Source organism: Bubalus bubalis, chromosome 19, assembly GCF_019923935.1.
Source record: "Bubalus bubalis isolate 160015118507 breed Murrah chromosome 19, NDDB_SH_1, whole genome shotgun sequence".
NCBI classification, from domain to species: domain Eukaryota; kingdom Metazoa; phylum Chordata; class Mammalia; order Artiodactyla; family Bovidae; genus Bubalus; species Bubalus bubalis.
In genome coordinates this window covers 4639504-4651285 of record NC_059175.1, presented here as the reverse complement: position 1 = coordinate 4651285, position 11782 = coordinate 4639504, and the positions used below count along the sequence as shown (strand labels likewise).

At 37.4% G+C, this 11782-nt stretch overlaps 1 protein-coding gene across 3 annotated transcripts in view; it reads right to left on the bottom strand.

The window, feature by feature from the left end:
• Positions 1-50: 50 nt before the first annotated feature.
• Positions 51-11782, bottom strand: part of CREBRF (CREB3 regulatory factor) — a 64428-nt gene continuing 52696 nt past the window's right edge. For 2 of the 3 annotated variants that reach the window (XM_006058702.4, XM_006058703.4), the window contains exon 9: positions 4171-9828. In XM_006058702.4, the coding sequence (XP_006058764.1) occupies positions 9713-9828 (116 nt within the window). In that variant the 3' untranslated portion in view covers positions 4171-9712. Of the gene's footprint in view, positions 70-4170; positions 9829-11782 lie in introns of those variants that run through there. The other variant, XM_025270850.2, reaches the window with a different exon arrangement.

Genomic DNA, 11782 nt, shown 5'->3' with positions numbered 1-11782 from the left:
AGGGTGGTGGCGCCAAGTCCTGTGGCCTTTGCCTGACAAGTGGCAAAAATCAGTCGGCTTCTTGTGGACCTAGAAGACGTAGAGAAAGAAAGGAGGGAATTGTCAGGACGCTTTAACAGGGGCGTCTCCCCATATTCTGCCCATCAGCCATTCTAATGACCGCATATTTTTTGCACAGAGGCGGGGAAAAGATTGGAAGAAAATTATCCATTGGGATGTCTCTGGAAGGTGGAATTAAACAATTTTTTATATTCCTTTAAACTTTCTTGTATTTTTCATATTTTCTACAATGAATATAAGTTGTGGGGTGAAAGAAAAAAATGACAAATGTTATCATTACTTTTTAAAATGTATGAAATTCAAGGCAGTTTGCTAGGGGTAACAACTCCTGTCAGTTCAGCCCACGGTTGGAGGGTCTTTCTAAAATGCACAACTGATCAAGTCACATTCCAACTTACACCCCTTATCTGACTCCAGGTGTTTCCCTTTTGTGTGCAGTTGGTTTTAATAAATGGACTTTGCTGGAGTAGCTTTGATGGATTAATGTAGTTTTTAATGAAAATAAAAGTGAGTCGCTTAGTCCTGTGACTCCATGGACTGACTGTAACCTGCCAGTCTCCTCTGCCCATGGGATTTTCCAGGCAAGAATACTGGAGTGGTAGCCATTTCCTTTTCCAGGTAGATCTTCCCGACCCAGGGATTGAACCTGGGTCTCCCACATTGCAGATTCTTTACCGTCTTTAGAGCCACCAGGGAAGCCTTAAATTACTTAATGGAAATAATTAAGAACAAATCTTCAACAGATGGAGGCTCATTGCATTTTTTATTATTATTATTAACTAGTCCAAGATTCTTAGCTGGACCTCAAGGGCATCAGTCACCCCACCAGCCCTGTCTCCTTCCTGGATTCTTCAAGCTCTTTTTGGAAGTCTAGTCCTGGAAAGAACACCCTCCCTTGAAGTGTTCATCACACCACCACATCCAATAGACTGGCTGTGCATTGCATCTTGGGCATCTGCCCTGGCTTGAATCCTGCTTGACCACCCGCTTCATCTCTCTGTGCTTCAGTCTCCTCAGAGGCTAACTGCCAGCGATCACAGCATTGACTGGAGGACTACATGAGGTAATACGTGAAAAGCACCAAGCACAGTGCAGTAACGTGGTCCATGGTAAGAATGCTCTTACTGTACTGATACTTTTTTTAATTTTAAACTTTACATAATTGTATTAGTTTGTACTGATACTTTTGAAGCACTTCCCTTGTGCCAGCCACTTTGGACTAAGTGTTGTATGTGTATCATTCTAATGTAACTCTCATAACCACCCTGTGAGGTAGAATTATCCACTTATTATAGATAAGGAGACAGGCACAGAGAGACTAATGACTTGCCCAGCCCAAATGGAATTGCTAGGTCAAAGGATAGATGCATTTTAAAATTTGGATACATGCTACCGAATTGCTTTTCAGAGGTTATATCAATTTACACTCCCACGAGCAATGCGGTACTAATGCCTGCTTTCTCACAGCCTTGCATACACGGTGTCTTTACAAACACGAGGATTTCTGCCAATTTGATTAAGTGAAAAGTGCCATCTTTTAATTTTCATTTCTCTTATCATGAACTGAAAACTGTTTTTATTTTACTATCTGCTCATTTTTCTATTAGGCTGTTGGTATTTTTTTGTATCAGCTCCCAGAGCTATAGCTTTATCTTAGTCAATAGAATTTTGACTTGGCTTATGGTATTTTGGGCTTAAAGTTTTATTTGAATTTTTTTGCATTTAGATCTTTACCCATTTTGAAGAATGTGTTGGCTTATGGTGTGAAATATAGAGCCAAGTTTACTTCCTCCAGAGGATTACCCAGTTGTTCCATCACTATTTTCTGAACAACCCATCTTTTTCTCACTGGTTTCAGATGCTGTATTTACCATATAAATTCTTATATCTGAATTTACTTCTGTACTTTCCATTATATTCTCTTGACCTAGTCATTCATGCACCATAATGACAGCTTTAATAATACAGTTTAATGTGCTTTAATGTTAGGATCAGGCACCCCATTTTTTTCTCCATGTGAACTTTAGTTTTAATTGTATTAATATGTCTCACTGGGATGGCACTAGATTGTTACTTTAACTTAGAAAGACTGACAGCTGTATGCCATTGACTGCTCCTGTTTAACAGCTTCGTCTATCTTTCCATTTGTTCAAGTCTTCTTCTGTGTCATTCGTAGTATTTTAATGTTTTCCATAGAGCTTGAACATTTTCTGTTAGGTTCATTCTTGGCAACATCTTAAGATTAAAACCCTTAAAAGAAACTGAGGTTGATGTTTTTCAAGTCACTCAAACGTTCTAGATTCTCAAGTAGAAGTTCCCTATTCAAGACAGTGAAGAAACCCAAAGTCTGCATGTAGTAGATGGACCCACGTGATCTTGGGCCCTTTCCCATCATGCTTCTTGAGGGAAATTCCTCTGCAACCAAGGGTGGCCAACTGCATCTCCATGAGGCAGTTACAGAAGGAAACACAGCTCTTTTCTCCATGCTCCCACACACTCCCTTCTAATAAAAAAGACTCAATTCTAAGCCCTTTAGCTAGAGACCATCTTTGCCGGATAGGTATACAATTTGGTGACCTGCACTCCCCATCACCGACTACTGCCAATGTTGTTTTTCTCTCATCACCTTTACCTACTAATCCTGAGACTAGCTTTTGGCTACTACAGCTACTAGGTTTTGGCTTTAATTCTTCCTCGTTTTCAAATCCTAAGCCCACTGTCTCCCTCCTACATAGAAAACCATCCAAATACTGCCTGTGACTTGGCCTGGTCGCTTACAGGCGAGTATGCATGGCCTCTTGAGTGCTGCAAGCAGACTGCCATTTGAATTAAGAGTTCTGTACCATGTAAGTTGGGTCTGGGGTGACTCCACACCAGTCTAGTCTAGGTCTAGTCTGACTTTTCTGTAAAATGGACATGATCATCTACCTGACTGGTCACAGAAAGCAGCAGGTGACTTCCCTGATGTAAAGGCACCTAGCAGCGGCTTAACAAATGCCGCCCTAGCCTTCCAGGGCTTTCTAATGCTTTCTTCCTATTCTGAACCTTTCAGCTGGGACATGAAAGTAATTCCGAACTAATGTTTTTCTCTCTGGCTAAGGTGTTCTCCTGGTTCTGAAATCAGTTGTCGGCAAGGAGGGACAACTGAACCACCCATCTCACTGCATGCTACCCACAGAAGGTTCAGTTTCCTAAGAGCTCTACTTGAAGGGCTCACCTCACCCAGCTCCTTCAAATTCCCAGACCTCGACAGAGGCTCCTGTGAGGTTAAGCCTGCAAGCAGAACCAGTCCATGAGAGGCTATGTCCACTCTGCTTCCTGACTGCCTCACTATCACTCAAATGAAGCAAAAAGGGCTTCTTCAAGGGACCAGGGATATCATGAGCACAGCCTGTCAATTCTCTCAACACCCCCCACTGGGTGTGGTACCCGTGTCCTTGAGGTAAAGTCCTCCGTAGTGATGTGCCTAGAACCCTTTGCGTGTGTAAAGCTCTTGTGTTGTTCTGTGGTCCTGTTCAGACCATGTGGCCTCCCTCAGCAAACTGAATATTCCTGGAGGTCTCTTTAATTTCCTCCCAGCCAGTACCTAGCACAAGTCTTCACAGAGTAACTGCTAAACGAATGTTTGTCAGCTGAAGGCACATTGCTGCAGTGAGGTTCACTCAGGTCCACTGATTTAATGGTTCTATGTACACGCCCAGCCAAGCTTGGGATTTAGTGAGAATTATGAAACACACATACAAAAGCTTTGAGGCAATCCTCAAAATACTTTATTTCCCTCAAAGAACTCACGTGGCCAGAGAATCAAGGAGAAGAAATAAGGATAAACTATGTTCTAAACTATAAAGAATGTGTTTCTGTCAATAAGTAATACTACTTAGTAGCAAAATTTAACTAGCATGTTGAAAAATCAGCTCTAAGTGTTAAAAAATGTTAGCTCTTTGTACACTACGGCAAGAGAGGGGCAGTGCTATCAAGAGTTCAGTGCTGTCTCTAGTTCAGAATTTTGTTGCAGTGGCTTACTTTGAAGGGTAGACGGTCACCTCGGACAGCAACAGAAAAGCAATGGGAAAAGGAAGGACGAAAACACGAGGCAAACAATTGAAAACCTTTTCTTTTCAGCTTTTTTTATTTTAAATTACAAAGGATGTTGCATACACTGATGAATCTGTATCTGACTAGAAGTGCTGAGGGGCTGGAAGGTGACAGAAAACAAAGGCAATGATTGTATTGCCTTTTCTTCTGAAAAGAAAAACTGCACAACTATTAACCAACATTTAATAGAATAATTTTTAAACAGCTCATGCGTCAACAAGATAAAATTCTTTCTAGACAACAGACAAGACTGAATCCAATAAAAAGTTTCATAGCTCCAGTTGGTGGGGAGGGAAACAAAACTACAGAATATTCATGATAGCATTACAAACAGGATCCTACGCGCTATGCCAAAGAGGTCGCCACATTGTATGAACAAATGCTCTGAATTCTTGCCCTTCCGCTCTTCTCTTGTGACTTCTTATGTGCGGTCAGCCCTAGTATCACTGTTAACCACAAATGCTAAGTTATAGGACAAATCCTAGGGAAAGAAGGTTAAAAAAAAAAAAGCAGGCAGTGGAATACAGTGTCATAAAAATGTGGCGAAAAGGCAGATACAGTACACACATATACATTTCTGTTATTTGGTTCTGAAAAAAACAAAGGGCGAAGGGCAAGACACAGTAATCAGTCCCGCTCACATCCACCCAAGATTTAATCAACTACACAATTGTGTTTACACTGTGATGAAAGAGGCAAACCCGGTTCACCCAAACTTGGCACATTGACATACCCAACTCTGATGCTCCTCACCAGTCACCAAGTCGTCAATTCCAAAGTACTATTCAGAAGTAGTCTTAAGGTTTTGTTCCCTCACCACTACCCCCAAACCTCTCTCTTCTAAAGGAAAATGGCAATTTGGCATAATTCAGTCCCTAGGTGTAATTTCTAGATGTCAGCCGGCTTGCTCAGCACGAGGATTACGCTTCAGCACATAACCCCACTCGCCCCGGAGGGAGAGCCCAGCAGTGCTGTCGCCATCCTCCCCACACGCATCTTCCTCAAACGAAACCACCGCTCCTACGGCTGACACTCATGGTCACACCCCAATGTGTTTGAAATAGTAAAAAAACATGGAGTCATCTTCTCATAATGCCCTTATTAAGATTACAAAGATTACAAAAGAATCCACAAGTATTGCGGCACTGTGTGAGACTTATTTGTCATGATCTGAGGGAAGAACAAGACTGCAGTTCTGTGCAAAGTTGTGGAAATGGCCTCAGTTCCACGGGAAATGGTATTCCACGATAGACCTCACTAGAAGGAGAATTGAAACCTTTAACACTGAAAGCATAATTCAATGCATTCTCAAAATTCAAGTTTCAAGATGTGGAGAGATGCTAACATTCTGTTACATAATTAACTAGAAAATACTTGAACAGCATTTTAGGAAGACTATATAAAGAAAGGGAACCTAAGTTTGTGTTAATTCCTGCTGAAGGCAACTTGAATTCGTTTCTTAGAAAGTTAACTAAATCTTAGCAGCTAAAATATTTTTAAATGTATGGAATAAAGAAAAGCACATCCATTCTTGACATTTTGGTGAATAAACTAACAGCTTTATTAATGAAGGCAAACATCAGATAATTGTATGAATATTATATATAAAAAAAGAAATCCAAACTAACAGCATTGTATTTCAAAAGTACTGTACTTCTGTTTCTTTTAAAGAGACTTGTCATCTGTTTTATAAAACAAACAAAATGAGTACTCTTTTCCTAAAAAATTCTGGAAAAATGAAATGGTCAATTTCAAGCTGATGAACTGAATACACCTTTCTTTAAATGCAGACTATTGCTAAGGAGCAAATAAAGTCAAGCATCAGAAAGAAGATGTATGACAAATTCATGAAAGTTAGGAAAAAGGGATGTAGTGAAATTACTGCTAATCTTTCCCCCTCATATTCAAAGACCATTCAAAACTGGTCTTTCATACAAATATAAAATAACAATAAAGAGAGGGAATTTAAAACCATACTCATCTGAAATCCTTCATGATGTTTTTATAATAGCTCTGATTCTCTTACCAAAAAGTTCAAAGTGAAAGAGTTAGGAAGTAAAAGGGAATGAAGACGTTTTGTTTTAAATGTACAAGTAAGGCACAATATAAAGCCACATCATAATCTGTCATGAAGGATATAGGAAAGGACAAGAGTCGTACATGGTACAGTAGAACAAGCAATCATACTGACTGAAAAAGTGTGGCACCCATTTCAAAACTCAGACAAGATCTTAACAAGGACAACCGGACAGCATGCTTTCACATGGAGACAAACTCTATAAAGAATCCAGTGTATCTGAAACGAGGAAGAACATTTTTTGTTTTTTTAATTCATAGTAGTACTAGAGTCAAAGTTTATAATTGCTTTGGGAACAATGGGTTTATTTGAGGTGAATTCACAATGCTTTCACTTAACGTAAGATTCTGGACTTCATTATGAGCTATCTGTATACCATGAATGAACACAGAAAACCTTTAGAGAGCTCTTCTCTAATGATCTTCACCCAAAAATACATGCCACAATTTTCAAAAACAGAACATGTACAATTGTTGGGGTTTTTTACGTTACCCTTATAAGATTTGTTTGTGTGATACACTAAACGTATATATTTTAATGACAATAGAGGAAGCAGATTATTACTGGCATTAAAGTACAACCATTTCTAGACGGTTTTAAATGCCACAGAGTCCCCTGGTTAAAATGTAAAGCTGCACAGCTTGCCTATGTCATCTTTATGATAAAGTTAAAACAGCAAGAGGATTTAACTTTCACTCTACATTTTACTGCCAGGTTTTTATTTAGATCAAGTATCGCTGCAGCATTCTGACCAGCCCAGATTTAGCAGCAAATGGCAGGAATCATATAAAATGCAATTTTTTTTTTAACAAAGTGCTTTTTCTAAGATATACATACATATATAAATAGGTAGGTACAAAATAAAGTGTCAACATTAAAAAGCTCAACTATTTAAAAGCTTTTAACTATTTAACTTAAGTAGTACATATAAAACACTGAAATGCAAGGATATGGAATCTACTAAACAGATTCAAAGTCTTTTTTTTTGAAATGCAAGACCAAAAAATCAAATTCTGGTTTGCAGACAAGAAAAAGGTATAAAAAACCAGAATTCCTAACAGAGCAGCTAGAAAGGGGCAATTTTATAAACCTCGTCAGCTGAGTCTCTACCAATGAAGTGATTTTCACCTGATTGCAAAACTGCCATATTTTGGAACATATTTCAGTTTCCCAGACACACACTGTCAAAACTTCATATACCTCCAAGATACAAACCTGTGCTTTGCCTTCTCCCACTTAAAAATGAAAACCATTGACCAATAAACTTACATTCTATTAAACCATTAAATCTGAGCTTATCTGTTTAGTGTGAATGCACTAACCACGTACATTTCCACCAAGCACACAGGGTAATTTTGTGCATCACAGTTCAGCTAAGGTGTTAAGACAATCCTTCTTGGAGATTCTTCTTCATAATGTCAAAGAAGCATGAAAGCAACATTGCTCTGTTGTTACTGTGCGTATTAGAACCAAACCTTTATAAGCTATAGCTTCATGTGCTATCACTTACAAATGGGAGAGGGTGGTGGGCAGGAAGAAAATAAAAGGAAACACGCTGTATAGACAAAATATAATTAAAAATAAACTCTCCAAGGGGTATGGAGAAGTAGTTGGAGAAATAGATATCTTCCCAGCAGCTAGGTCTGAAATTTTTGGTATTTTTTTTTCTGGCTAAAGAGAATTTTTTTTAAAAAGATAGAATTTTTAAGTTATCAGTTTTCAAGAGTTCAAAACACAAAATCTGAAAATAAAACAGTGAGAGAGACAGGATGGAAAGATTTGTAGGGAAGGTTTATAACGCTGCCTTGACATAAGAAATTTCTCATCAAGAGATAAAGCTTTAACATAGTTAAAACACTGACTAATGAAGCTGTTTTGTGTGAACAAAAAGAGCACCTAAAAACTAAATGTGTTAATATTTCTCAGTTCTAGAAACTATAGAAGAAGAATAAGTCACATGTTAAGTTTGAAGAAGCTAGTTTGAAAATACCTGTACAAAAATATAAAAATCTATAAATTTTTTTTTGTTTTAAGCTTGTGTTGATCTTTGAAAATATTACATGCACAATAATACATCAATTGGAAAAGTGGCAACTAAAGAATTAGATATTTTTAGCTTTTTTCTTTCTTTACATATATATACATAATACAATAAAAATAATCTGTATTTTGGTTGTTTGGTGGAAGTATACTACAACAAGCTAAATAAACTTTTTAATTTTCAAGGTCAAAAACTATTTTACCAATAGCTTACTAAAATGAAATATATTAAAATTTCCTACAATAAGTGCAGAAATAAAAAGACTTACAGACACCTAAATGGCCACCAACTTATCTACTATGGAAGCGAACTAGAGGAACAGCAAAATAATATCTGTGTGTGTGGATGCTCCTTCTGTAGATAATTGGACCCAAACAGAAATAAAATTCACAGTTCAGTAAGATCCCTAACCCTGACCTTTTCGTTTTTCTTTTTTTTCTCCTTTTTTTTCATACATTCATACAGTATCATGTAAGCTGTGCAAAACTTTACTTAGACTGGCAGTTTGCCATATCAGTTGCATTTGTCTTTGGTACAAAAAATAAAACAATCGCAATAATGTGCAAGTATTTGTCTTCTTCCGGTCAAGTACCGAAATATGAGTTTTCTAGAGCCATCTTTTTTTTTGTTTGTTTTTTGTTTTGTTTTTTATACAATACACAGACTCTGTGGCATATATCTACATTTCAACATAGTCCTATATACATTCAAAAATTTTGAAAAAGAGTTGGAACAAAAAAACATTTAAACCCCATAATTTTTCCACCTATATATCTTGTTTTTTTTCCTCATTAGGGTTTTCATCATACAAAATATTACCAGTTTTATAGTTTCCCCAAAATACAAGGCACAAAGAATATGCTTTTTTTTCTTACTTGCACAGACATTTTATATATATATATTTATATATATATTTATATATACCATATAGAGCTCGGAAAATGAACATCTAATATGGCACATGGGCATGAGTGCTGGGTTGTGCCATGTACAAGTGAGAGTAACAGTTGTGGAAAATTAGAACAAAAAGCAATAATTCTAAAAACAATCAAAACTGACTGTTTAAAAAAATGCTTCCTCAATTTTTTTGTGTGTGGTTCAGAGCATAAACCTGCCACAATATTTGGCATTTACTATTATCTTCACTCTTTCAAAGTGTCTTGCTTTAACAGATTTTGTAATCTGTATCTAAACATCTATTTAAATGTATGATTTTCAACTGATGCCTGTAGCAGTTTTAACCATGGTTTATGCTCTGAAAAATGCAATAATCAAGTATTTTGGATCATGCTTCACTTATGCTACTTAGTTCTTAAAACAATGTAACCTAATTGTAAATGTTTACATAATGCTAAACTGACATGCAAAACAGAATGAAAATTTACAATGAATAACGTGACAAACACAGACATTTCTGACCAGTGGTCCAATGAAGCTGATTACACTTTTGATGTTGGTATCCTTAGTCCTACAAGGCCTCCAGTGGGATTGCCTTCTGCAGTCTTCTCTAACACTTGGTTAACAAATTCTGAGGTTTGCCCAGCAACTGGGAGACCTGAAGAAAAGAGTAAAAGGCACACTTAGATATATCTGAAGGTAAGGAACAGGAAAATCTGAGGGTCGGGGTGTCCCTCAGCTTGATACGACTCCTAGATGAGTGCTTGCTGCTTGCTACTGCAGCCCAGAAAATAATTCTACCCACAGTCACTAGTGCCCACAAGACTAGCAGGGTCAAACCAAGGACAGTCCAAACGCAAACCCCAAGCCTGCCAACAGACACTGTTTCCTAAAACCTGCCAACATGTCTTTTTCCTGTTCTCTCACAGCCAGTCTCTTCCAACTGCTTTAACTTCACTGTATCTCGTGGACGGGCTTCACCCATGTGACCAAAAATACGTATCTACAGGATGTTTTGAGTCATTTTTTTAATAAGGATTCGATCAATTTTATGTGCATTTTTCTTCATTTTAAAGGTAAGTGGATAAATAAGCAAACTTGGAAGAGGAAAGAAAGATGGGAGATACTGCATGTAAGTTTATTTTTTTTGTCTTCCTCATCCTCTATGACTGAGATTGAAAATATCTGATTTATTGATTTTCAGTAACAGGTATATATGTTTTAAAATGTACTAAAAATAAGCAATTAAAAGGAGATGGAAGCAGAAAAATCTATTTAGTAACTGCTTATAAGGAGTCAATGTACTGTAAGAGAGTACTGACACCACCTTAAGCATGTGATCAAATCCATTGGGACCAATAGCTGGACAAACTGATACTGTGTGTTTCTTCTTTTCAAGACTTTTTTTTTTTTTTATGTGGACCATTTTTAGCTCCCTAACCAGGGATAGAACCCACACCACCTGCATTGGAAGGCCAAGTCTTAACCACAGGACCATGTATGTTTCTTGACTGACATAATGAGAAGGATATAACCTACAATGTATTCTTGCCAAGAAAATTTAACTGTATCTGATCATGGGGAAACATGAATTCAGATGCTGGGACATTTTACAAGATCAACTACCTGGATTTTTTTATGGAAAGAAAAAAGACTAGGAGACTGATTTAGATTAAAGAAGAACAACAACAAAAAACTAAATGCAACACATGATACTTAATTGGATCAAAAACAAGTTTTTGATACAAATTGGATCAAAATTTGATACAAATTGGATCAAAAAAAGTTATAAAGGACATTACTGAGACAACTGGGAAAATTTAAATATGAACTCCACATAGATGTTATGGCGATGTTGAACCAGGAAGTGCCAATAGTATCGTGTCTAGGTAAGAAAGTGTCCCTGTTCTTGAGGAACACATGTTGAAGTAGTAGTTAGGGATGAAAAATTATGTTTGTAAGTTACTTTCAAATATTTATAGGGAAAAATGTAGATGGAGGCAGAACTAAAGCAAATGCAGCAAAAATATTAACACTGGTTAATCTAGCTGAATGACATGCAAATGTTCACTGGACTATTTATTTCTACTTTTCTTGTAGCACTGATATTTTAAATGAAAAGTTGAGAAAAAAATTAAGTACACATTATAATTAAAAAGTGAGCCTGCAAGACAAAAATGCAGAAGTAGAAAATAATCAGAGAACACATACAAAATGAAACTACAATAATATGGATGACAACAGAAGATGAATAGAATGACAACAGAAAGCAAGAAAGTCATATGAACAATCCCTAACAGAGATTTCGATGACAGAAGTTAAAACCAAACATGTATCAATAAATAAAAATGAGTGAAACACATCCATTAAACAAAAACTCCTGGGGACTCCCTTGGCAGTCAAGTGGTTAAGAATCCACCTTGTAATGCAGGGGACATGGGTTTGAGCCCTCATCCAGAAAGTAGGATCCCACATGCCATGGGGCATGCCCGTGTCCCACAGCTGCTGAGCCTGTGCTCCAGAGCCCACACCTGCAGTTACTGAAGCCACGCCCAGAACCCACGCTCTGCAACGAGAAGTCACCACAGTGAGAAGCCCATGCACGACCTGAG